Here is a 27,856-nt window from a genome sequence, read left to right as displayed (position 1 = left end):
GAGTCGGTAAAAGAGGTTACTAGGAAAAATTGTAGGGGACAGGAACAATACAAGATCGTCCTCAACTTCATCATCATCACAAACAAAATCATGATTTGCAACTTCAAAGGACATCAAACATGTCCATCACTGCAACCCACTTCTAAATCTTCAATATGTAGCATAATGACAATCTGTGTATGAAACCATAGCCAACTAGGGGGGCTTTTGTCCTTGAAACCAGCATTTACAAGAGGGTTTTCACTTTAAAAAAACTTTGGAAGAACTCAGGTTCTCTCCAATGGCAAAAGAAAATAATATTTTCCAGTTTAACTTCACAAATGAGACCACATCTTTTTATAGCTTTCTAGAGGGAAATAGTCATAACTTAAAAATAATAGTTCTATAATTCTCCAAAATGATCTTTAAGAAAAATGAGTAGTATTCAGATGAGCAAAAAGGTCCCCCATATCCCAAGCCTTGAACTTGAAACCATTTTATCCCCTTCATAAAAAAATTCAATTAAATATTTTAACATTAGACAACTTCAGTGAACAACTATATTAATTTACCCAAGTTGTGAAAATCATTGAAGTGGCATAGAAATCAAATTTGATTATACCAACATGATACTGAATACGTGGGATGATGTTCAAAGACAGTAAACTGATTTGCTCAAAAGAGCCTGCTTTTTCCAAGAAGTTTGGTGAGTGCCAATTTGGTCAGAGAGTGTCATGATGTGAAACATCCTTGATGAATCTCTTCTGCTGATTTGTTGTAATTTTATATTTTTAAATTTGTTTTCCCTATTTATTAAAATTTTCTTGCAAAGCTAGACAAAAGTTGCAGAAGGTTTTGATTCTTTTATATTTTTGATGATTTTTCAATAAGTAATAACAGAAGTACAATAACATGAACCAGTTCTGAGAATGTATTCCAAATACATTTAAAGCAAAGTCGCTTCAAGCAGATTTTTTTTGAATATATGCCTAATATGTAACCAAATGAAGATTTACAATAATATCCAAATGATTACAACCAAGAATAAAGCCAACTTGAAGGCGGGAAGGTGAAATATAAGCCCAGAAGGAAGCTACGGCCGCTATTGCTCTTAAATGCTGTACGTGGAAAAGTAGATGGCTGCTAGGCGCGGCCGTATAGCTGCAAAGTGCCCACACGTGGGTAAAATACCTAAACCCCAGCTAAAACTCTGACTCAGTACTGTGCTCCCCAGAAGAAACAATGCACAATCTCCATGATGCTTCTGACTACAACAATCTAGACCACTGTTTTGGGGGCTATGTCCCAAATAGGCAAAGCAAGTGGGTTTGGCGTCCCAAAGCTGAAAGCTCAATTAGAGCCCAAAACACAAATCCAAGATGTAATATATCAATAATGCCTTCGAACTTTATCTTTACCTCCTTATAACCCACCAAACTTAGCTCGAACCCTAAAAAGTGTCCCCCATGTGGCATTGGGTTATAAAATAATATATTTCTCATTTTTAAAGTGGTCAAGTATCCTGACCTTTTTCCCAATAGAAAGAAATCCATTCATTGAAATGCTCTGAGTCAAAAGAGAAATATTTAGAAAAGTTCAAGACCTTTCCAACGAGCTATTACACCAAGGGATATTCACCCAGATGAGGCCAAAAAACCCTTTATAACTCCAAAATGGCTATAACTTAACTTTATTTAAATTATTAAAATGCTAACTTAGGAGAATATTAAAATATATTAAAATATTTTCCAAATAGCGAAATGATAGCCAAAACACCTCTACAAGGTGAAACTGAACTCGTCACCTCCTGTGACTGATGTCGGATAATCTGAAATAACTGACAGTGTCATTCCTCAATATTAGGAATACTCCTAAAAAATAGGAACATCTCCGAATCTCCTGAAATTGAAACCATAGAATGATCTCATAGAGACTCAAGACTATAACCCATCTCCACCTCCTTAAATGTAGGAAACTCCTACAATTAAGGAACTACTCTCAATTGCCCTCCTACTATCTGAAACTCCAGATCCGAACATTGTATACCTTGACTGAGTCTCTAAACATCATTGCCAGCCTACCAGACTCCCTGATAGGCTAATTCTATCGTCTTTGATGTCTACTCTAGAGAGGGGACATGACAATCCTCCCTTCCTGGAGGTTGCTTGTCCACAAGCAATGAACAAACTCCTGTTGCGCCACTCTGATATACACTCCTGGGTGTGTGAAATGAAGCAACACATCAAGGATCGCCCAATCAAGTGCATTGCATAGGATAATACCAGGATTCCACATTAGATGAGAGTGTTCCCACAACCAAGGTGGTAACATACTGGAATCCCTGTGAGACAAGGTGTCAAACAAAACAACACTCGGATTCCAACACCATTTGAACCAACACCCATCCATCAGGTATAAACAGGGATAACTGGAAACCTCTAGCATGCCATATCTCTCTGCAACCACTGTGATACCACCACGAAAGTAATAATCATCCAAAGCATCATGTTTGCTAATACCCACATCATCCTGTAACCATGATCCCGGATGAACTCTCTGTGATATAGATGTGATAGCCCATGTCGGAAACTGCTTGACATAATGCTGGATCGTTTGCTAGTCCCACCAACCAATCCTCCCAAACTGTTGAGTCAGGCGCCTACAGTCAATAACTCTATTCTCTGAAGATGGGAGAGCACTATCGCAACACAGATAGTATAAGACCTGCTTCAATATCCCCATAGCCTTATGAAGAGCATGGAAATCTGCCATGGAAAATCCTCCACTATTCTGCTCATTCGTCATAAGAGCACTCCAACTGAGTGTAGATAACATTTGTCAAGTGACATCAAAGTGCTCAACCAGTATGTCTACCCTCCTGTCATCAACCTTGAGTTGTCTAATCAAGCGATGAGGAGTCTGAAAATGATAGTTCTCAAGTATTTGTACTACCTCTGAATTTGTGCTATGGTAGAATACTGCGTTGTAGTCATGTACATCGCTGTAAGGAGTATCTAGTATGCATTCACTAATGCATGTTTCCTCCTTTATAGTACTGCAACTTTGTACCTCTAAGACCACCTCCTCTGTCAATGATGAAACTGCTGTCACCACACTATTCTCACTCTCATCAGCTTTCCATGTGTTTGCACATACAACCGAATCACAATCTTGGGATTCAGTGTGACTATGAGTGTACACTACTCTGATTTCTAGGATATGGTCTAAGAAATCAGACTCATCATGACATGAAGTCTCATCACCCAAGGCCTCTAAAATACCCATGTCTGGATTACTCTCTTGTGCAAACTCACCACAATAATCCTGTCCCTCTGTATTACTTGTTCTATCCAAATCAACGCTGGCCTTTTCTTCCGTTGGAAGAAATAAAGTTCTAATGGATGATTCCCGTTGTTTCTTTGCATCATCTATCTGATTATGGCATTCTTTGACTCTTTGGAGACGTTGTCTTGCTTGGGCAGCAAGTATCTTTGTAATGTCCCCTTTTTAGCATTCATAGCATGATGTTGTCGTTAGCCTATTTCCCTAGGGTCCCGTAGGCTAACCAGGACATTAAAGGGACTTAGAGGCCATTTGGCCTAGATAGTTTCAGTTGCAAGTCTTTCTGAGGGGTTTTGAGGCAACTTTGGGCATACTTACTATTTATAGTAAGTCATCTTGGATATGGTCGGACATCTAGTGGCAGCGGTATGTCGATGGTAATTGTTTAAAATCGGCAAAAAGAATTGTTTATCATTGATAAGATTTGTTATGCATTGATAAAGCTATTTTATAAAGTTAAATTTAAATATTTAACTTTATTAATGCATAGACTATAGTTTGTGGGAAATATTTAAATTAAAAGAGTCCTCTTTATTTTATAACACATTGGAAACATAAGTTACATAAAAGGGAGTGATGTTTTATCCCACATTGAGAAAACGAAGGATGGAACCCTTGTGAGAACACTATAAAAGAAATGGAAGAGCTTCTTTTAGGCAGGCTTGGAAATATCAAAGAAATTGAGAAATTTTCTGGAGATTATGTCTCAATAGTTTGGAGGACGAAATCCCTTCAAGCTGGAAATCTTGATGCCATTGAAAGATATGGTCTTGAGATTCAACATAGTAGCAGTCCGGAAAAGCGGAACTGAAAAAGCAGGCTGAAAAAAGTGGGTACGAAAAAGCTGTCCGAAAAAAGCGGAACCGAAAAAGCAGGCTGAAAAAGCGGGTACGAAAAAGCAGGCCGAAAAAGCAGTTCGAAAAAAGCAAAGCAGAAGGGGCAGCATAGAAAGAAATTATTACAGCCATCTACAACCAGGTTCTTTTGTTAGTATTGTTTTTTAGGGTGTTATAAGCTTTCAGCTGTAAGTGTGCATTATACTAGCATTATCATTTTGTAATCCATGTAAATGTTAAAGTCTTGGCCATATTTCATGAGCATTGTAATTTTCATTGCAATTAAGAAGATAATAGTTGCTGGTGTCATTTAAGCAATTTAATATCATTATTTATCAGCTAGTTAGTTTGCATACCAACTGTTTGTAAAAATGCTAGTTGGCTCTAGGTGTTCATTTCTCATGCTTAGATCATATATATGCACTGAATATTGTCAAAATTAGTAGCACACTCATGTTAGGTCATTGTGTAGTCCATTGTAGTCTTCTAGCACATGATTCTCATTGATGCAAATTGAAGAAAAAGTCATTTGAAGCTAGCTGAAATACTATATCAGTCATACATCCCTTGCATGTGAATTGTTTGATGAAATTCCTCGGGCTTTCATCAGCATTTTTTTTGAGGGCAGATTTTGAGGAGGGTTATTACAGTGGTACCAGAGCTTGCTTGCAAAGTGTTTGACGAAATGTCAAACAACTGAAGTATAAAGATTTTTGGTGTTTGAAGAAGTTATAACCGATTGGGGTTATTACAATCTTTGCTTGCATAGCTCTATCTAACCAATATTTATTCAACCTTTGACAATGTTTTATATCATCCACCCCAATGTACACAAAATCAGGCTTATGATGACTTGTACCATTCCCATCATCACGTCCCATGCTTGCACCATGTGTACCCTCAAATATAGAATACAAATCATTGTTCTCTTCTTGACCAAAGGATGCCATATCTTGAGGTAACAAAGTTGTGTCACTGCTGTTATGAACTTCAGAATTATTATGATGTGTTCTAATTATATTTTTGACCCCTTTAAGTGTATTATAATAGAAAGCCTCATGGCCACCACTTGCATATGGGCCTCCATGACTATTCCCAAGTGAAAGAGTTACCATATTACAAGGAGGAGGGTGTAAGCTATTGCTGCCCCAAATCAGAGCTGTGGAAGCCTCATCCATGCTTCCATTCCAATCATCAAATAACACCCCATCTTGATTCTTCACATTCTTAGATAGAAGTGGCTCAAAGAAGTCTTCAACTTGGCTTCTATGAGATTCAAAATCAGACTACCTGCATACTAAACTTGTCATCCCATTTTTAAGTTGAATACCATCATCAACATCATTACCTCCATTTGAAATAAATGTTGCCTCATGATTTGAACTGCTGTTACAAATTTTAGAATAGGCCTCACACATTGGTGTCACATTTCCAACATCTCTAATAGTTTGTCCTCTGATTGTAATCTCTTCTAGTTTGTAACCAGTGGCTTATTTATTATCATTTAATATTTCTCTCTCTTTTTGCTGCTGAAAGGAGCTTGTAGATACCCAGTTATCATCTACTTCAGGTACACCCATAAATTCTATAAAGGAAAGGAGATTGCGTATCTCCTTAGGAAGAGAACAATACTGATGGTAGCTGCTCATAACTGCAACATTGAATGTCTTGGGAAGAGGCATCTTACTTGTGCTTGTTAACGAAGATGAAACCTTAGAGCACCCATTTTTATTTCTAGCCATGGTATTGGCCTGTAATTGAACTGATTTCTTTTGAAACAGGCTAGCAGGTTCTAGGCTCTAATATCACTGAAAGATCCCTGATGGATCTCTTCCACTGATCTGCTATAATTTTATATTTCTAAATTTGTTTTCCCTGTTTATTAAAATTTTCTTGCAAAGCTAGACAAAAGTTGCAGAAGGTTTTGTTTGTTTCATATTTTTGATGATTTTTCAATAAGTAATAACAGAAGTACAATAACATGAACCAGTTCTGAGAATGTATTCCAAATACATTTAAAGCAAAGTTGCTTTAAGCAATTTTTTTTGAATATACGCTTAATATGTAACTAGATGAAGATTTACAATAATATCCAAATGATTACAACCAAGAATAAAGCCAACCTGAAGGCGTGAAGGTAAAATATAAGCCTAGAAGGAAGATACGGCCAAAATCCAGCTCTCAAATGCTGTACGTGGAAAAGTAGATGGCTTCCAAGCGCGGCCATACAATTGCAAAGTGCCCACATGTGGGTAAAATACCCAAACCCTAGCTAAAATTTTGACTCAGTACTGCATTCCCTAGAAGAAACAATGCACAATCTCCAAGATGCTTCTGACTACAACAATCTAGACCACTATCTTGGGGGCTACATCCCAAATAGGCAAAGCAAGTGGGTTTGGCGTCCTAAATGCTAAAAGCTCAATCAGAGCCCAAAACACAAATCAAAGATGTAATATATCAATAATGCCTTCGAACTTTATCTTTACCTCCTTATAACCCACCAAACTTAGCTCGAACCCTAAAAGTGTCCCCCATGTGGCATTGGGTTATAAAATAATATATTTCTCATTTTTAAAGTGGTCAAGTATCCTGACCTTTTTCCCAATAGAAAGAAATCCATTCATTGAAATGCTCTGAGTCAAAAGAGAAATATTTAGAAAAGTTCAAGACCTTTCCAATGAGCTATTACACCAAGGTATATTCACACAGATGAGGCCAAAAAACCCCTTATTACTCCAAAATGGCTTTAACTTAGCCTTATTTAAATTATTAAAATGCTAACTTAGGAGAATATTTAAATATATTAAAATATTTCTCAAATAGCGAACTGATAGCGAAAACACCTCTACAAGGTGAAACTGAACTCGTCACCTCCTATGATTGATGCCAAATAATCTGAAATAATTGACAGTGTCATCCCTCAAAATTAGGGATGCTCCTAAAAAGTAGGAACATCTCCGAATCTCCCGAAACTAAAACTATAGAATGATCTCGTAGAGACTCAAGACTATAACCCATCTCCACCTCTTAAAATGTAGGAAACTCCTACAATTAAGGAACTGCTCTCAACTGACCTCCTACTGTCTGAAACTCTAGAGATGAACATTGTATACGCTGACTGAGTCTCTAAACACCACTAACAGTCTACGAGACTTCTTGATAGGCTAATTCTATCATCTCTGATGTTCACTCTAGAAAGGGGACATGACATGATGATCAACATCAACAATTCAGCTCGTCGCCATCAACAACAACCATCCTAAATTGAACTTGTGCCCTCAAAGAACTTTGGAGCTCCCCTTTTCTTGCCAATCAGCTTACAGGAAACTCAGAAAGAAGGCTAATTGTTCACCAACTGATCATGCTCAAGAAGGGGACACGGTAACAACCTTGCAAATAAATTTCATTTTCGAGCAATCTAAGAACATTTCTGGCCTCTTTTCTTTTTTTTGCTAAAAGTAAACCATTTTAGTAATAAAAAATGCCATAAATATCTAAATTGTTCAATGATATTATATATGATTCTGGTATATTATCGAGGAAATTTGTTCTTCCATATTAACAAAACTCATAGTGAACTTCACTAATGCTTGAAGTTATATTAGGCACATCCTGTCTGGAAATTCTTATTTGGTAATACCTAATGCCCATGCCCGTATCTCTTCTTAAAGCATGAATGTCCTTTTATTCTCTTCAGTAAGTGTGTATGATGTTTCAACTAATTCAAGGCTATTATGGACAACACATTTTGGGATGGTGGTTTTGATTAAAAGAAAGGTATAACTTTTGTTGCTTTTTATGAATTTTAGAATCTAACATATGTGTTACCTATTTATGTAACTGCGAGAGTGTTGACAAACAATGTATTTATTGCTATCACTGTCCGTGCAACATAGTATTTCTTTCAAATATGCAGATACTATTAAGTGCAGATGCTATATATCTCAAAAATGTGTGTTGATGTTATTTACACGATACTTATGAGTGGTGTTATTTATAGCCTAATTTACACATGGATGATTGACTGATTGATGAGCTAGATTGGGGACAGAGCATAGATGCATGCCTATAAAATAGTGGATATTAGATCTACCAGGGTCTTCAAACCTTCAACTGGAGTTTGATCAATTTCAGTTTACAGAGTTCGACACATGCCCATTTGGCAAATAGTTAATGTCTTTTATTTCTACATGAGCATTATAGGATGTAAAAGGTTATAGCTTCTTTTTACCAAGACAGGAAACATCATGTGAAGGGTTTCTCTATAAAACTAGAACTTGTGGCTTTTGCAGGTATGCATATACGACCCTGCTCGCTGTGCTTGGAAAGGCAAGGAGACCAGTAGAAGCTTTGAATGTCTTCCATGCAATGCGTGTAATATATACATTCCTCATTTTACTTATGTGCATACAAGCACTCTTTATGTCTTTTTGAGTCGGAAGGTTCATGCTTTCTGTGTGGATGTGGTTTTTTGCAGGAACATATTTCATCTTACCCTGACATGCCAGCATATCGTTGTATTGCAACCGCTCTTGGGCAAGTTGGTTATCTCAAAGAGCTTTTGAATGTCATTGATTGTTTACGTACAGGTCCTGCACAGCTGATGAAGAATGTGAAATTTCTACATTGGGATCCTCGCCTGGAACCTGATGTGGTTGTCTATAATGCTGTAAGTAACCTGAAATTTAAATTTGTTTCTTACTCAAAACTATGTATCTATATACACAATTTGTGCTCACCCATTTTGTTTTGGTACCAGGAAAAATGTCAAGGATGGCTTGAGTTAATTTAGTCTAGTTTAATCCTACCCAATATACTGCTGCCCCCCAACCTTCTATGTGTACACTATGTAGGCCATAGCCAATTGGTAGTTTTTTGAAACCTTCAGATGCATTTTCTATTGTTGTAATCTAAGTTACCGATTTGGGTGCAAATACGGATGTGGGTGTGAGAATAGGGTGTGTGTATACACAATGTTTTTGGGGGTTTTGGATACAATTGGATGTATATATATACATTGAGAAATAAATATTTATGTTATATGTATATGCAAATAGACGCAAGAAATATACAAAATTAAATCATTTGATAGTATGATAATTCATCATTGATCAAGATAATTTTAAATGGCAATTGATAGTTCACAAATACTTTAATTGAAATAACTAACATGTCATATCATATATGTCTATGTTCACGATTCCAATGAAAATAATAAAATCATTAAAATTACAAGATCAGAATTTAGTTCACGATTCAATGTTCATCAATCAAGATTCAAGATTCACTAATCTGATTCATAAGGATTCTCATAAAAAGCCTCGTCATCTCCAATCGTTGCAAGTTCGAGATCATTTGATCCCAAAGCAGTTCCACTTTCACTAGATGCACCATCTGTCGTGATGTTATCATCATCATCTATGATTGCAGTCCAAGTTGGCACACTTAGGGGCTACATCCCAAAGCTTGGCTGCCCCTTGTAGTGATCCTCCTTACGTGACAAAAGACACAAGTTGGTATGAATGTAAACCTAGTCTTCAACTTTTTTGAGCCCAACTGGTTATGCTTCACTAATTTTGTTCAACAGCAGAAGAACTTGCAAGCTGAGCAGTGTTCATAAAATTTAACATAAAAATAAAAAGCAAATCAAAGAATTTTAAGCAATAGATTGTAGAATACAAGTGGTAAACAATAAACAAACAAACTTACTTGTGAGAGGACCTTGATTGCAAGATGTTGGAGATGCTTAAATGATTGACTATAGAGGTACCATCATATGATAGCTCCCATGTTGTTTTAGTCCTTCATTTGCAATTGAACTAAGTTTTTCTCTCGAGGCAAATAAGCCAAATTCTGTCCCAACTTTTTTGTGCATTTCATCATCTTGGAAGAGTTTTTGAAAAAAATTGTAGCACCCATTAGCAACTTGTTCATCCGCATATGGTGCTACTCTATCTGGTAAATGCAAGGAGGTGCAATGGGGTGATCATCTTTTCCTAACAACAATGAATGATTGTTTTCACCTTATTACACAAGGCTTCACAATCTATGGTGTCATTGTCATGTTTTTGTATAGAAAACTTTACCTTCTCTACCATTGGGTCCAACCATCATAGGCTCCCCCTAAACAAGGTTTATCAATATCAGCAAAGTGGAGCGTAGTCATGATAGGCTTGGTGAAATCCAATACAATTTGCACATGAGCCCATCAACTCTCATCCAAGACCAATGCCTTGACCTTTTGGGCTCTTCCTCAATGTGAAGCTTTCCATAGACCACATTAGTTGGAAATAACCATTTGGATCAATGCCTCTCACCTTGACAAGTGGTCTCATACCAATAGTATGAGATGCAAATTGGGTCTCAACAACCTTAGTAAGTTAATAACAATATTTTGAACATTATATAGTAAGTTAATTTGAATATTGATAATTGAACATGTTATAAAATTTATTAATATTAAATAAGTAAATTAAATTCAATAATTATAGTTTACAATTTGGAAAAAGATTTGAATATTGATTGTTACATTTTTGTGGTTTTTCGCAAAAATATGGATCTCCTCCCCTTCTTCAATAAAGTTTGGCCCTATCCTTTGGGGGACACTGCAATCACATTAATCAATGGATGGTTTTGTATCTTTCCATCCATCAAAAACATAGTAAAACCTGAAGTTTTCCACGAACTTATAATTGGTTGAAGAGATCTCTCTACAAAAGTCCCCTCTTTTTGAAAATAGGGTGGTACATGCCTTTTCATACCTAGAACTTGTGTAATCAGCTAGTGCTTTATAGATGACTACCACCATCTCCTTCCAATATGGTGGTCGTACAAAGTTGAAAGGAAGACTGTTGGCATAAAGGCAACCTGTAATGGCTTGATCAGCGAGCTCTCTTGCCTCATTTTGCGGGTGGTAATTTCTACTTCTTCCTCTTCCACTTCCGATAAGAGGTACATGCAAGAAAGGATGTTTGGAAGATACAATTGGTTAAGTAGGTAATTGCATTTTTTTCTTTCTTGGTGGAGGTTGATAAGAAGTTTGTTTTGATCTTCTAAGCAATATATCAGCCTCTTGTTCTTTTATATATACTTCTATTTGTGCATTAGACATTCCCTACCCATGTTTGTTTTTGCACATTCCTATTCCTTTACCAGAATGGCCCATGAAATGAAGTTTTCCCTTAGAATAAGACTATTAAATGGTATTTTACTATCGCATACATTTCACTTCCAAAGAAATTGCCCACCTTCTAAAGACATCCTATTGATTACATTATGAAGTGGGTCAAAGTGGTCTTTTTGACCTTTAGGGTCTTTTTAACCTTAAGATCTTGCCAGCCTAGTCTATTATGTCATTTTCCAAGTGAAGTTTTGAAATCATTAATGTTCCATGGAAAAGGTTGTCAATGGTGTTTTCTTTTGTCAAGCATTCCTTGCCCTCATGGTATTTCTTCCTTGGTGGTTTTAAGAGAGTTTTCACCTTTAAGGTCTTGCTAGCCTAGGCTGTTAAGTCATTTTCCAAGTGAAGAAGTTTTGAAATCATTAATGTTCCATGGGAGAGCTTTTAAGTCAATGGTGTTTTCTTTTGTTGGGGATTTTCTTTTGTAAGGGATTTCTTGACACCATGGAATTTTTGACATTTCCATGAACCCTTACAGTTCCCAAAAATGCCATGTATGCTCTTGTAGTGTTGCAAATTGCACCTCATGCATTTATGACACTTGAGCATTAGGCTTGATGCATTCACGACAAAGTTCATGACCGAGATTTTATAATATCATGGATCCAAAAGGTGAAGGATTCACTACCGCTGGCTTAAACTTGAAGTCATTTTGGTTAGACACCAACACGTAAGCACACAAATGTCCCAAAAAGATTCTAAATCAAAAAAGCGTATATTCCATATCAAGCCACTTTTGATGTGTGGCCCTTAGCTTGGACACGTTCAAAATGACTACTCCAACCCTTTCAAAGCAACAAAACCCCGTTCCATTCACTTTGGATGGAACTTCTCACTCTTGGCTCTTTCTTTGGTTTTATAGTGAACCTTTGTCAAAATCTACACACAAACTTGCAGCAGCTTAGTCTCCTCATCTATGTTCACAAGCTGTTGTCTCAAGAGAGAGGTCCATGTTGCATAACTTCTTTGTGCTTATTTCTTGTATTGATAATTTAATTTGTTGAATTTTAGTGCAGCTATTATCTACTTGCATTTAATTTTGTGAAATAGGGGATTTCCTCCATTAAGTGTGGTTTGTTCGTATTGCACTATGAATATCATTTATCTCATGTAATAGAGGGCTTCCTACATTAAGTGGGTTTTTTTAATTGCATATCTTTCATAATTAGGTATTCCTCCATTGGGAGGGTGTTAATTCTTTTACATAATTGTTTTTCCTTCTATTCCAAATCTATCTATCTAGCAATTTGTGGAGGTGGAAATACCAAAATAGGGATTTGACTATGGCAAGGGCCTATACATCCCCAACACTTTTTCCTGTCTTTGTCTATGTAAGCAACAGACAAGTCCATGAAGTGAAGAGGAGTGTTTGGGGATGAGTCTAGCGTATTTCCCTTCTTTTTTCTTGACAAAGGACATTATCACATGTAGAAGATTTTTCAATAATAATTTCAACTCAAATATTTAGATATTACATAGGGAATATACAACTGAAAAATTCCATATTTCAATATCATCTTAGATACTGAGTATTTTTACAAAATACCAACAACCCAATTGATAAAATGTCCTCCATTATCTAAATTAACAATACCCAGAAAAATTAAAAGTTACAATCCATGAACTAATAGGTAAGACATGCCTTGAAACCCTTTGAAATGAAGTCTACTAGCAGCAAAAGAATTCTCCAACAAACAAATGCAACTGTAGTTATATAAAATGTTGCTCCCAAAGTGCAGATAGAAAATAACGCCTAGCAGCAAATATAAATGGGTGCTTAACCAACTCCAAATTAACCAACACCCAACCGCTTCTCGGCAACGGTAATAACCTTAGTCACAGGGTTCGCTAAATTTTTGGCTTCAAGTTCGAAATTCAGCGAACCCCTTAAAAATGAAAAAAAAATCGTAAAATTCGTTAAAAATTTGTACGACAATATTTACCTTGTCGTTTTGCATAAGGGTCAACGTATCTAATTTGCATCTGATAGTCAAAAGTATTTCTGAAGGTCCAAACATTGGTGGTGGTTGTCTGAAGTAGCGTTCATCTTTGGTAGTTGTTATTATCCAGTCTAGCGGCAACAGTTCATCTTTTGCCTCTTGAAATTTCCATTTATCTTTTGTTGTTGTTCGTCCTTGGCTAGCGATCTCCCACGACAGCTCCACCATTTTCAAACTTGCTCAGTCGGTGACATCGCGAATGGAATATCTTTATAAAGTTTTGATTTTGTTTTTTAGGTTTCAAGTTAACTAGTGTTTATTAGGATCTCATTCAACATTTTCAATAATATATGATATTTTAATTAATTTTTATGAAAGTAAAACATTTTATGTATTGTTTTAAGGAAACATTTATATTATATGAATATTTTATTATTAGTAATATAGTAATGTTTTGTGTGTTTATTTATGATTGTTAATATTTTTTATTATAATATTTTAAAAATATTTTTATTGTATAACTTCGAAGTTTTATTTTATACTAACATTTAAAAATAAATGACATACATATTATTTTTTGAAAATTATATAAGATGAATTTAATGTTGAATTTTTTTCGATTTTTTTGCCTTGTCGAATTTCATCCGAACTTCATAGCTGTCGAACTCGAACTTGAACTCGAATTTGGTGACTTAGGTAATAACAATATAAGAAGATGCCAAATTCCAAATTCCCAACACCACAGTATCTCCCAACTATAATGTATACAACAATGGAGATAAAGACCAATTCTTAGAAAACTAATTCCCAATACCTCAGCTGTGAATTACAATGAACTTCTCAAGAACAAACCCTTATACTTCAGCAAGGGCACAAAAAAATCAAACTTAAGAAACATCACAAAAATGACAAAACAAAATAAGATAATCAAATAATCGGATGCTTTTCTCTTCAAATGTCCTCATATTTATAATTTCCAAATGACACTAGTTTTTCAAAAGAACTCCACATAAGAAGCTTCTTATACACAACATTAAAATATAAGTGTCATTAATATAATTTATTAATTACTTTTGGCTCCAAAAATGACCTTTTCGACTATAACTTAATATTTTGACACGTAAAGCCACTGTTTCTTGTTCCGACGATTTTGAACTTTTCGTCCCAGTTCTAGCGAGCTATGATACTGAGATGACCAACCAAAAACACCAACAAAAATAGCAACCTCAACATATTTAGATGAATAATAATAATTCACTTGTCTACCGAAAACAACTGAAGAAGCATCATAATCGAAATCTAATAGCACCAAAGTGATCCTGATGATGAAAGATGATGAATGAACTTGATGGGGTGACTTACTATAAATAGACGCTCCCTCCAAGATTCTTGGAGCTCAAACCAAAAGCTTGGAATAAAAATTGAGAACATCACCCAACTCTAACTCAAGTGAACTCATTGGAACCAACAGATTGACTTAGCATAAATAGTAAGTTCCTCAAACGGAGCCAAAACACACCATAGGTAGCTGGAAAGCTTATAACCACACAACTGAGACCCTCAAATCCCATTGTCAGCTCATGAGGGTCGCGATGTGAACTGACCAAGCCAACTATAGTAACCTGCTAAAAATGGGGACATTACAGTCCTCCCTCCCTAAGATCGCTTGTCCCCAAGCAATCATGGAGCAAAATGAACATCACAATCCACATAGATCCCATTGGTAGAACTGTGTGCTACCCTTGTTGTGTACAAGCAACTTCTATAGCACCAACACCCAAATAATGAACATCGACATCAAAATCATTTGAAAACTAACCCTAGGCACCGATGAAGGAAACAACTCATCGAAACTCAACTCAACTGAAATACCAACTTTGTCCACACTTGAGTCCCTATCAAATTGACACTCACACCCAATTGCATTGCGGAGATGGTAACAACCATAGGTACCTGAAACGCTACCACCAATGCCAACCTCTGATAAGCTGTCTTGGGTGTGTAGATACTGCAAGAGGTCTAATTTACAACTGTCAATCCCATCTACAAATGATGGTGCTAACCCATCCCATAATGGATGGTATGAAACTGGAGCCAACCCACATTGACGTGAAACCAAATGCTCTAGTTGTGGGTCAAATGAAAAGTGACGAGCACTCTTCACAGTGTAATGCCAATAAAAACTCCTAATCTTTGTCAAGGGCTCATTAGTATTAGTTTGGGAATCTGAAGATGGCTCCAATCTCTGACTTCGAACTAACAGTTGGGCAGGAACCTAGGCAATCCTTTCAACAAACCCGACCTCGAAATCCTTGTGGTGAAACATAGTAGATAGAGACTCTACAATCTTTCCCACCAATCTTTGAATAGCATGAGAGCGTCATATGAGACTACTCTCAGACACTCTGTATGAATCCTCCCGCACATCCGAACTCCTGAAAAGATACTCCATGGAAGACTCTGTGCAGTAGAAATTATACGTGGAAGCATCAACGTGCTCCCTTGCAACCCACAACCGATCCCCCTGAAAATGTGGCACTGCCAATTTTTCAATGCTATCAGCTAGATGAGATGAAGAAATAGATTTGCTTCTAGTAGAAGGAAGCATATCATCACGAGAGTTTGACTCCACTAATACTCTTACCTCATCCGCACCTACAGCACCCATATCTTGGACGAATGTGTTTGCCACATCATCACGTCCCTCATCCCTAACCATGGAAGCAAACTTTCCACCAACCACAATATGTAACTGAATAGGGTTTGGGGTCGGTGTCGACTGTACCTGCTCTAAATCCACAATAACCTCATCCAATTGTGACTGTGACACCTGAAGAGCGAATTGGGTATACTGAAGAGAGTCCACAGTCACCTCAAGCTCTTGGGTGAGCTTAGCTACCTCCTCTTTCCCTAACAATGTCTCATAACATGTCCTACCCCACTCTAGAAGGTAATCTCTATTAGTAACTAAATGAGAGTAACTGTGCTTCAAGATCCTGACAGCCTCTTGAAGCGCATGAACCTCTGCTAGGGAAAAACTACTATCATCATGCTCATCTGACACAGGAGCACCCCAACTAGATGTAGCTAGCATCTGATGGATAACATCGTGATGCTCAAGAGCTAAAGAAATGTCACTATCACTCACCTTCAGCTGGCAAGTCAGATGATGCCTCTATAACTCCTAACTCCTATGCAAGATCTTTGTCTTACTAACTGCACTATGATAGGAAATTGAATCAGAACTTCCCTCCACAATATTGCTCATACGTGTGCTATCATCCTCACACAACTCTGCATCCGAGATACAACTACTATGCACCTCAACCAACTCCTCATCCAAAAAAATGGAAGTCCTTGCAGTATCAATCCCTTCGCATGTCTCAACTTCCACGTCAATAGTAAGATCTTGTAAACATTGATCCTGGGACCCACTGAAAACCTCTTTGGAATCACCCAATATCTGACAAGGGGTGTCATACCCAGTGCTGCTCATAGCATCATCAAATGGATCATCAGATGTTTCCATACTATCTGCATCGAAATCTCCCAATAAAGCCTCAAGTGTTGACACCCTCCTTTGCACACATGACTCAGCATCAGGTTGTAAATCAATAAATCAATAATACTAGAGCATGAACCCACTTCTATTGACTACATTGTAACACCCGAATCACCAACATCACAGCTGAGTGACTCCATACGTGGCTTGGTCCCACCTAAGGAAGCAATTGCCTCCTGCACTAGAGCAACACTACGATAGCTGACATATAAGTCTCCAATAACAATCCCCTCCTCAAGAGAGCTTGAAGTATCAGTAGTAACAACTGCATCAACTGTCTTTGCACTAACTGCAACAACTTTGGGAGCCTCAACGTGCTAAAGCTCAGTGCCGCTATCCACTAAGGGTATTGACACATGTATTGATCTCTGCGAAATGAGTCCATCATCAACACTGCAAATAGGACTAGCAGGTGTCATAATAAATACATGTACATCTACATCATGGACACCTGTTTGGGAAAACTCAAACTTCTTGCTGACCTTCTAAAGGTGGAAACCATATACCTCGCTGCCCTCTCAACCATCTTTGGATTTGACAAACTCTCTGCTATCCTTTGTTTATAAAGCTTAAATTTTTCTATACTCTCTTAAGGAATTTAATTTCTTGCTATCTTCCTCACTACTTTGCCAGCTCCTGGAACTACTAGGGCTCCTATATTTGTCCATAGCTAGAAACAACAAGAGTTCTGGTCACTTTAATTACTACAACAGATCTGAAATAATAAATATTTTCCTACCCTACAGGATGGCAGGAAACCGCTCTGATACCACTATAATAATCCTCAATAAGTGATAGCTTAATTAAATAGCAATTGTTCTTTACAAGATTAATGGTTTGACATTTTGTCAAACACTTTGCATGAAATCTCTATCTCGTTGTCAGTTATCTTAAGATTACTTCCACTTGCTTGTAATTGTTCAAATTTAGTTTAAACGCATACAAATGATTATTAGATGTCCAAACAAAGAAGCTGAAGTACAAATGCAATCTTTTTTGACCATTCAAATACATACATATGATTTCAGCCTGTGAAATGTGCATCTACAGCCAATAAACATTTTTACAAATACTTGGCATGCAATCTAATGATTGAAACACATAACTAAAACTCTCATGAAATTTTCAACGAAGTGAAGAACCTATAGGCGATTGCTGTAGATATTAAACTGCAACATATTTGTTTGAGGAACAACGTACAATAGTATGCTCCCTCCAATTTAAGGCAGATCGCAGGTAGCATGTAATAGACGCTGCCCCAATAAAGAAAACATCAAACTCCAAAGGAAAATGTAGGTCTGCAACTTATAATTTCTATCTCCAAAACCTTTCAAATTAGACCAATTTAGTCACAAACATCAACTTCTCTTGCATAGTAAATGCAGTTGAGAAGACAAATGAAATTGCTATACTTCAGCAGCAATTTGCACTACCAATTTGAGACAATCTTCCACTATACTTCAATAGTGGATAACAAATCCTCAGAACATACCCTTTATACTTCAGCAAGGGCACAAGAAAATTAGACTTCAGAAACGTCACAAAGACGACAAAACAAAATAAGATAATCAAATAATCGGATGCTTTTTTCTTCAAATGTCCTCATATTTATAATCTCCAAATGGCACCAGTTTCCCAAAAGAACTTCACTTAAGAAGCTTCCTATACACAACATTAAAATACAATAAAGTGTCATTAATATAGTTTATTAATTGCTTTTGGCTACAAAAATGGCCTTTTCCACCATAACTTAATATTTTGACACACAAGGCCATTGTCTCTTGTTCCGATGGTTTTAAATTTTCCATCTCGGTTCCAACGAGCTATGATACTGAGGTGACCAACCAACAACACTGATGCATGAGCATCCTAGGTAAGTCAACAATCCTGTATGATGGTGATTCATGCTTAACTTGTGGAATTACAGTTTGCAAGGTTAGGGATGTGTTGGCGACATGTTTTTGAACCTTGTCCTATGTGCGCATAGAGATTGGAGTTATCATGTTGAAGTCAGAGCCATGTTTACCTTGCTGCTGGAGTTGTATTTTCTGGTTTCTACATGCCTTTTGTGAGCCGTGTATCTAATTATCCTTAATGAGTGAGAGGATGCACATTTCAAGGATTGAAGAGGGCCTAGAGTGCTACCTTCTGTCAAAGGCGCAAGTCCTAATTCATTAGGAGTTGGGAGATATGGCCATTTTCCTAACGCATCAATTTTTTGCTAGTTTTCGCGTCAGGTTTTTGTGCGTGACTTTCGTGATGAATGCACAGTTATCCTTCATGAATCAACCTTTGCGCACTTAAGGGGTTGTAGAGGACCTAAAGTACTACCTTCAGTTAAGAGCACAAATCTTGATTCAATCAGAGTGAAGAGATATCGCCGTTTTCCTCGGGTATCAATTTTCGGGTAGTTTTTGCGAAAATGTGTGGAGTTTTCGTCTTGTGTAGTTTCGTATGATGAAATGGGATCTTGTTAAGATAGGGACATGTTATTGGGTCATGTGTGGACCTAAATATAACTTGTCATTTAGTTTTGTTCATGTTTGTTATAGTTTTGGTTTACTCTTCCAAGGTGGACCTATATTGTAATTAAATGCTTGACTAGTCAACTTGTGGCTTAGCTGGCTATATAAGGAGCTTGTGTTGATGTAGAAATCATTATGGGATTATGGGGATCATGATTTGGAGGATTCAATATCATCAGTAGAGGAGTATCTGAGATAGTGAATTTGGAGAAGAGCTAGTGGTTGCGATTTAGAAACAAGGAGGTTGCTTGGTGGCTTGCGAGCACGAGTTAAGATCTTGGAGGTTTCTACTAGATTGCTATTGTGTTACAACTCTGGGCTAGCTAGGATTTGAGTTGGATCTTGAGGGATGTTGCTGAACTATTGTAATTGCTTTGTATTTGGCTATAACCGGGAAGGCCTTATAGCTCGACATATTGCTTGTAATCAGTTATTTTAGGAATAAAGAGTTGCGAATTGGTATCAGATCTTGTGTTTTTGTTAATATCCCGTTGTGTGGTTATTTGCTGTGGGTTAGGACATCTCTATTGGGGACTCTCCTACCTTGTACTGCATCAAACACCAACAAAAATAGCAACCTCAACATATTTAGATGAATAATAATAATAATTCACCTGTCTTGCGAAAATAGCTGAAGAAGCATTAGAATCAAAATTTGACAACACCAAAGTGATCTTGATGATGAAAGATGATGAATGAACCTGACGGGGTGAATTACTATAAATAGACACTCCTGCCAAGATTTTTGGAGCTCAAACCAAAAGCTCGAAACAATAATTGAGAGCATCACCCAACTCCTCTAACTCAATTGTGCTCATCGGAACCAACATATTGACTTACTATAAATAGTAAGTTCCTCACACGGAGCCAAAGTACACCATAGGCTGTTGAAGAGCTTATAACCATACAACTGAGACCCTCAAATCCCATTGTTAGCTCACGAGGGTCGCGATGGTGAACTGACCAAGCCAACTGTAGGAACATGGTAAAAATGGGGACATTACATAGCTGCCATCCGAATCTTGCCATTTGCTATCTGCCAACTACCATTCGTCATCCACCATCTGCAATTAGCATTCGCCATTCGCCATCTGCCATCTACCATTCGCCATCTGCCATTCGTCATTCGCTATCTGCAATTGCCATCTTGCCATTTGCCATCCGCTATCCACCATCCTGCCATGTGCCATGTGCCATGTGCCATCCACCATCTGCCATCCCTCTGTAGCCATCCTGCCACCTACCATCACTCATCCCTCGATATGCCACCCCTCCGCACACCACCCCTCGGTATGCTGCCTCCTTCGTATGCCAACTTTCCATGTGCCATCTGCGATCCCTATGTATGCCATATGGCCCTCCACCACCCCTTAGTATGCCATCCCTTGGAACACCATCCCTTAGTATGTCGTCGTGCATCTACCATCCCTTGGTATGCCATCCATCTTCCATCCCTTGGCACTACATTTGATTTTTAATTGGAGGTGAGAGAAGTTGTGTTTTATAAATACTAAGTGGCAAATAGTTCATATCGCCAAATAGTCATATTCCCACCACCGTATGAACTAGCCACTCCCACCATAGGGACACACCAATCCCCCCTCCACTGTATGAACTTCTCATTCTTACCGTACATCTTAGTTTGGATTTCACTTCTGTACGGACAAGACAATCATCACCTATTTCTACTGTCATACCTTCTTTACCAGAAATCTAAGGCAAACATGCATAGTACGGAATAAGAATATTATAGTGGTATCAGAGCTAGTGATCTTGCTAGCCTGTTGGGATGATTGAGAGATTTTTGGATTGGGATCATACTATGGCGGCCAATAGTGATGGAGAGTGGTGGATAAAGGTACTACAAAAGATTGACAAAGAGCTCAACGAGGTTGTTGATCATCCATTAGATATATTGGAACCATTTTTGTGTAAGGTGGACCAATTACGTTCAAGATTTATACAGAGGATCCTTTCTTTGATTAAGGATGCCTTAAGTCAACCCAAGCTTTTGAGACATTATAACAAGGAAATATGGTTAGGAGTTGCAACATGCTGTGAGATCTTGAGAATTTCGGCTCCTAGAGCACCTGTATGATGATAACACCATGATAGAGATATTGCATTTGATCATTGACAACTTTTAGAGCATTGATGACTTCAGTGGTGATCCATATGGTAAGAGATTTACAATATTGGAGAATTGCAAATGTCCAAGTGGGTAACCTCCTCTTAGATCTAGAGTTGCAAGACTTGAACCATGATATGTTTCATCACTTCTTGGTCACAATCAATCAGTGCCATGATACTAGGGTTTCAATTGCTATGGAGAAACTTATGATTTCGTGCATTGAAGAGATGGATGAAATATCCCAACCTATTATATCTATGTTATGGGCTGTTTCTAATCTAGAATGTGTCCCTTCTATGGAAGCATGTAGATTGGTCAATAATGTATTCAAGCACTGTGAAGACAAATTGACATCTCAATTGCACAAGGTTAACTAGGTTGGTGATAACAATCAGAGTGATGAGGGAAATGAAGAGTCTCATGAGTGCAGGTGTCTATTTCTATGCCTACAATTGGAGAGGACCTGAAACTTCAAGATGACGAAAAAAGTGAAGAAGATACCTCAACTAATTTCATCAAACTAACACTCGTCAATCAACTTGATGAAAATTCGGGTTGTATCAGTGATCCTCCGAATGAGCAAGCTCTACTAGCAGTTGTCCAACTTCATGGAGGTGCTATTCATGATTCCTTGAGGGAGAAACCACAGTTGGTTGAATATGGAGTTTTTCTGAGATATATATAAGGGAATAGATCATTTGAGAATGAAATATATAGCCAAGAATGTAGAGCAAGCATATTAAAGTAGAGTGGGGAAGAAAAATATAAGAGGAAGGAAAATTATATATATATACATACATATATATATATATATATATATATATATATATATATATATATATATATATATATATATGTTTGTATGTATGTATATTCAATTTTTCTGATATATATAGACAATAAAGTAGTAAGTGGTTTGAGAGAGAGAGATGAATAGAATATAAAAGAGGGAGTGGAAGAATATATGCATATAATTTGAAATGCACTACTGTGAAGTGTATATGTGTTAAAAAAAGCTTGGCATAAAAGTAGGTTATTGAGTAGCCATTGAATATAGGATAAAAGAACTTCTTGCAACAAATTGAAGGTCAAATTTTACAAGAGAATTATACTTTGAATTGTGAAGAAAATAGAATCCCTCATTAGTTGGGTAAGCAACATCATCAGGGTGGAACAAAAGTGTGTGTGTAGTGGGTTGGTGCTCACGAAGATAGCGGAGGGAGTTGGAGCTTCCTGTAGGTCAGATTCTACAAAATGTGGGGGTTGGAGCTTCTAGTGAGTTGGTGCTCATAAACGTAGGGGTTGGAGCCTCTAGTAGGTTGATGCCTACAGTACATTGTAAAAGAACAAAGTTTAAATTAAAGCATTTCTTGTCGTCATTTTCTCTCATATTGGGTTTCCATGTAAATTTTGTGTCATTGTGTTCAAGTGCATAATTGTTGATTTCAGTATTTAAAGTAATTAATTGGATAAATGTTTTAAATTGGCAAAATTTGTTAATATATTGATTCAGTCCCCACCCCCTCTCAGTATATTTGTGTGCTCTTCACTTACAAGATGCATAATAAGAAATATCTTTGTTCAGTAATAAGGGAAGTAAAGAAAAATAAGAAGGCACGCTAAATAATAAAAGGGCAAGTGTATTTCGACATTGGGAACTCCAATCAAAATACCCTCGCGCACTAAGGGAAGCATTTCTCACGAAGTAAATGAAGACTGCTAGCACAAATATAAAAGGTGGCAAGCATTAAATTGGTGTCCCTATTGGTGCATGCAATCAAAGTAATAGTGCGCACAAATATATCTGATGTGGAATAAAATACAGTAAACATCGATGCAATACACATTGATAGATGTACATAGTAAATGGTGGATCCACCAATAATGTAAATATTAAATTGACCGAACAAAAGAGAGTGCGAAAAAGAAGATTAAGAAATTCATATGCCCTGTGGGAAGGGTGGATCCACCCTACATGAGAAAACAATCGAAGGGAAGAAGAAATTGAAAGTAAGACAGACCCACCAATTTACAAGCGAAGTGATAAAAGAGCATGACTGTAAATAGAAAGGACAACTGATTTAAGGAAACAGAGATAAATGCATTGGTGTGCCCTACATGGATGCCTCTAAGTGGGAACCATAGGAGATTATGCATGTCGTTGCCCCTTGACCTTGGAAATAAATAAGGAGGCGATGTGGAGGTAAGTATTTATCTTTTTATTATTATTAGACTCCATCATTTGTAAACTTAATCCAAAATACAAATTTAATCTGTGAGCCAGATAGTAATTGCGTGGCTGTGTTTTTAACCGTTGAAATTACAAGGGTCATGCTTTAAACACTTAATTTGACTGTGTCTAATTACATAAAAGAAATAATAAATAAACTAAAAGAAATGAGAGAATAAGAGAGAGAGAAAATATACACAAACACTTTGACAAAGGAGTTTTCCCTAGTAGGACTACGTCTCTGGGTTTGCTTCTCAATTTGGGGACCACTTTATTAATGTTGGCAAGCAAAACACTTTATTACAACACCCAAGCTTTCAAGCACCTTTTCACAATCTTCTTCCTTGCACTTGAAGACACTTCACAACGTCTTCATGCTTACAAAATCTCACAAGGGAAAAATTATTTCTCTTAACAGAAAGGTGGAATATATGCTTATATGTTTAAAGTATATATTATAAATAGTTATCTATATTATAATGGTCTTATATTACAATGTTGAATTATTATTATCATTATATTAGTCTCTCTCTTATTTTTTGTATTTCTATACGTGCTATAAGAGCTATTTGCCTTGATCTTTTCCTTTGAGAATGCTTTTGCAAGAAAAGGGAGATTGATATCAAATTCTAAGGGAGTCTGACACTTCTTCAAAGGCAACTTTGGATAAGGAGCTCAAATGATTGATATTCAAAGGGAGTTTGAAAGTCTATGTGTGTGACTATATGATTTTAGTGGGCCTACCTCTATCTATATCATGAGGAAGTGATGACTTCCAAATAATTATCACTTGTATTTGCAAAAGTTATTGGAAGGTGATGATCTTATAATAACTTAAATCATGATATACATTTTATGTAAATGTTGAAATAGATCATGATGGATTATCTCTTGCAAATCAACAACTAAGTGTTAGATGTCATTCACTTGATGGTCTATGAGTTGTTTGAAGGTATTTGGTGAATATAATGTTTTGATATTCTGTAGGTCATTAGCTTATTGAGTACATGGTGAATCTTTGTAGGTGATTACTCGGAGTATTTGGTGTATATTATATGTTGATATTTTGGAGGCCAATACTCATTGTATCAAATGTGATATCAAAATGTTGGAGATCTTCTGACTAAAGATGTCCTTAAAATTTGCTAGTCCTAATATGATCAATGGTGTATTATCTATCCTGCGTTTATCCTCCCTAGCCAAGAGGGAGTGTTGATGTTTTGTAGCTTCAGTCGGACAAAACTATGTGACAATACTCTTGTATATATATATATTTACGAGATATAAATTTATATATATTTGAGTACTATTATGTGATTGAAATTAATATAATAATGAATCATGGAAGTCTTGTATATATAATTAAAACCTATTATTATATTAAATAACTAATAAATAAATAGACATATCCCATGAAGGGACATGTCTCTTCTTGGCTTATGCTGATTATAAATGCAAGGGGTTGTTTCCTTTGGAAAGCACATATTGAGAAGGCAATGCAATTACGTTTGCAACGATCCTCATACAAATAACATGTGTAGTGGATGTTGTGTATCTAGATGTACTTCAATATATCAGTTGTACTTATGTATTCCTTGTGAGGTCGTGCATGGTTATGGTTATGTGAATAATTAACCTCTCTGTGAAAATAACTTAAGTGTTAATCTGATTATGACCCAATGTGTTTTGTCCATGATGCTACCATTCATGGGCAATTCCTTCTAAATGTAATGTTGCATATTTGATGGCTTCATCCTCCATCATTGGATTTAATTGTAGGTGTGTGTTTAGTTTTTCTACCCTTTGGCAGTGGTTTTACCAAATCCATCAAAATATGGAATGGACATTTTACCAATCTTCCTTTGTAATTCATTATTATATCCCCTTTGCCCATTATTCTTATTGTTCATGAATTGTGCCATCAAATTTGCCATACGATTCACATTATTTTTTATAGCTTGTTGACTCCTGGGTAATGCAATTATGAGATCCCTAGTGTCATCTATGCCTCCCATATTTCCAAAAATTACCTCTTTTGACTCTGTATGACTGCCTTGAATGTCAACTTGTATAGAAGAACTAGATGATTCTATTAGTTTGTTTTGTTTGACATAGGTATTGCGGAAGTTATAATTCCCTTTTTGCATAAGTCTGACTAAAGTGTTCATTCCCAGCCTAGCAAGACCTAAGGCTCTGATACCAATGTAAAATTCTGAAGTTTATAGAACAAATTTCAATATGATTTTAGACTTAGTTTCTATTATGAGTGAATTGCCCGTAGTTAACCCCAGTCAAAATTTCAACAAAATATAGTTTTATTTAACTTCAAAATAGTCAATTGAATCCTAAATCTGTATTGAATTGATTGAATTTACATAATAACTCAGAATATGCACCTAGAGAATCACACAAGTATATTGGAAATGCTTGATAATACAAGGTTGACGCCCTTTCGATGAAATAGAGTTATCCTTACCATGGCCTAGACGCAGGAATTCTTCTTGATACCAATACTCTAATTGCAATTAGAAGTATCCTAGAAGCTTCTTCGTCAACTTTCTCCAGTTCGATGTCAAAAGACATTCTACTACTTAAGATTTCTATCATCAAAAACCAATACTTGCTTAAACTCTACGATCCTTTGCTCTACTCAACTCACAGGTTGTCAGATTTCTGTGTTAATGAAGTGTCTCCGTTTGGTTACTCCGCGTATGATGAATTAACTACTCCATCAAAGGCCCTCAAAACACAATACCATCTTCATTGCAAAACTATGGAACTTAATGGTGTTATGCTGACAATGATTATATTTCCATGGTTACGATCTTTACTCCATCTTTGCATACGTTATGAATCATAATGACAAACAGAGGTATTTCCCACCAACGACACCAAATTTTTAATTTTTGCTTCACCGGCTCAAGGCATATATGGCAATAGGATTCTTGTGTTCGCGTTCATCAATCTTCATTGTCAATGAATATTTCTGACTCATTTGTCTCCACTAGGCCAGATGTTTATATCCCAACGAAAGGAGTTTAATAAATATATCTCTTGGTCACTGACCAACTTTGATGAAATGCTCGATTTTGCTCCCCCTTCTCATCGTCCATGACCAATATTTATCTTGGAAGAAATGGGTGGAAGTTCTGTGAACTTCCACAACCGACCAACTTGAATTAATTAATCTAGAAAATTTGCAATAGTGAAATGGTATTATTATAAAATATAATTAATTAATTTATATTAGTTTTGAAATTGTGGACTAATATAAAATAATTAATATTTTATTCTTCTTTCTCTATCTTTATAAAGATAGTTTTGAAGGAACATTACAATTATATATATATATATATATATATATATATATATATATATATATATATATATATATATATATATATATATATATATAAGTATTATTATGTGATTGAAATTAATATAATAATGAATCATGGCAGTCTTATATACATAATGAAAATTTACTACTAAATCAACTATTAAATGAATATACATGTGCCATGACGGGACATGTCTCTTCTTGGCTTATGCTCATCATAAATGCAAGGGGTTGTTTCCTTTGGAAAACACATATGGAGAAGGCAGTGCAATTACATTTGCAGTGATCCTCATAAAAATAACATGTGCAGTGGATGTTTTGTATCTGATGTACTTCAGTGTATCAGTTGTACTTATGTATTCATTGTGAGATTGTGTATGGTTATGGCCGTTGTACTTATGTTTAAATCTAATTAATAATATTTACACAAATGTAATTCAACATTAAGGAACCCTTGTGAAATGTGAACTGTTATTGTATTGAAAGTTATGTGTATTTAATGTGGATGTATTATATTGCTTCCGCATTGTTATTTTGATGTTACATAAACTTTTAAGAAAAAAATGGGCTAGTAAACATTGTAACATAATAGGTTAATTTCGCTTGGATTCCCTAGCGGGGCATTACAGTTATAATATTTGAGTCATCAAATATGACTTCTTTTTAAGATAGAAAAGGATACTTAGTGCATTTTTTTTTCTGTGCTGGAGATTTGAAATCATCGGCCAGTACCATCTTTGCCAATGTATCCTCCAAGGTGAGTTTACCTTTCCCAACTTTACTCACCA

General features: G+C 36.4%; 1 protein-coding gene across 1 annotated transcript in view; it reads left to right on the top strand.

Annotated features, from left to right (window-relative positions):
- Window positions 1–27,856, top strand: part of LOC149575494 (uncharacterized) — a 233,461-nt gene that overhangs the window by 67,656 nt on the left and 137,949 nt on the right. Inside the window, exons 3-4 of the mRNA XM_089815232.1 lie at window positions 8,453–8,534; window positions 8,638–8,829. Of these exons, the coding sequence (XP_089671358.1) occupies window positions 8,453–8,534; window positions 8,638–8,829 (274 nt within the window). The remainder of the gene's footprint in view (window positions 1–8,452; window positions 8,535–8,637; window positions 8,830–27,856) is intronic.

The sequence above is a fragment of the Cupressus sempervirens genome, chromosome 2, assembly GCF_028749045.1.
Source record: "Cupressus sempervirens isolate cs-2001-9-10 chromosome 2, ASM2874904v1, whole genome shotgun sequence".
Classification (NCBI taxonomy): domain Eukaryota; kingdom Viridiplantae; phylum Streptophyta; class Pinopsida; order Cupressales; family Cupressaceae; genus Cupressus; species Cupressus sempervirens.
The sequence above is the reverse complement of the archived record's forward strand: the minus strand, read 5'-3'. Positions and strand labels throughout refer to the sequence as shown.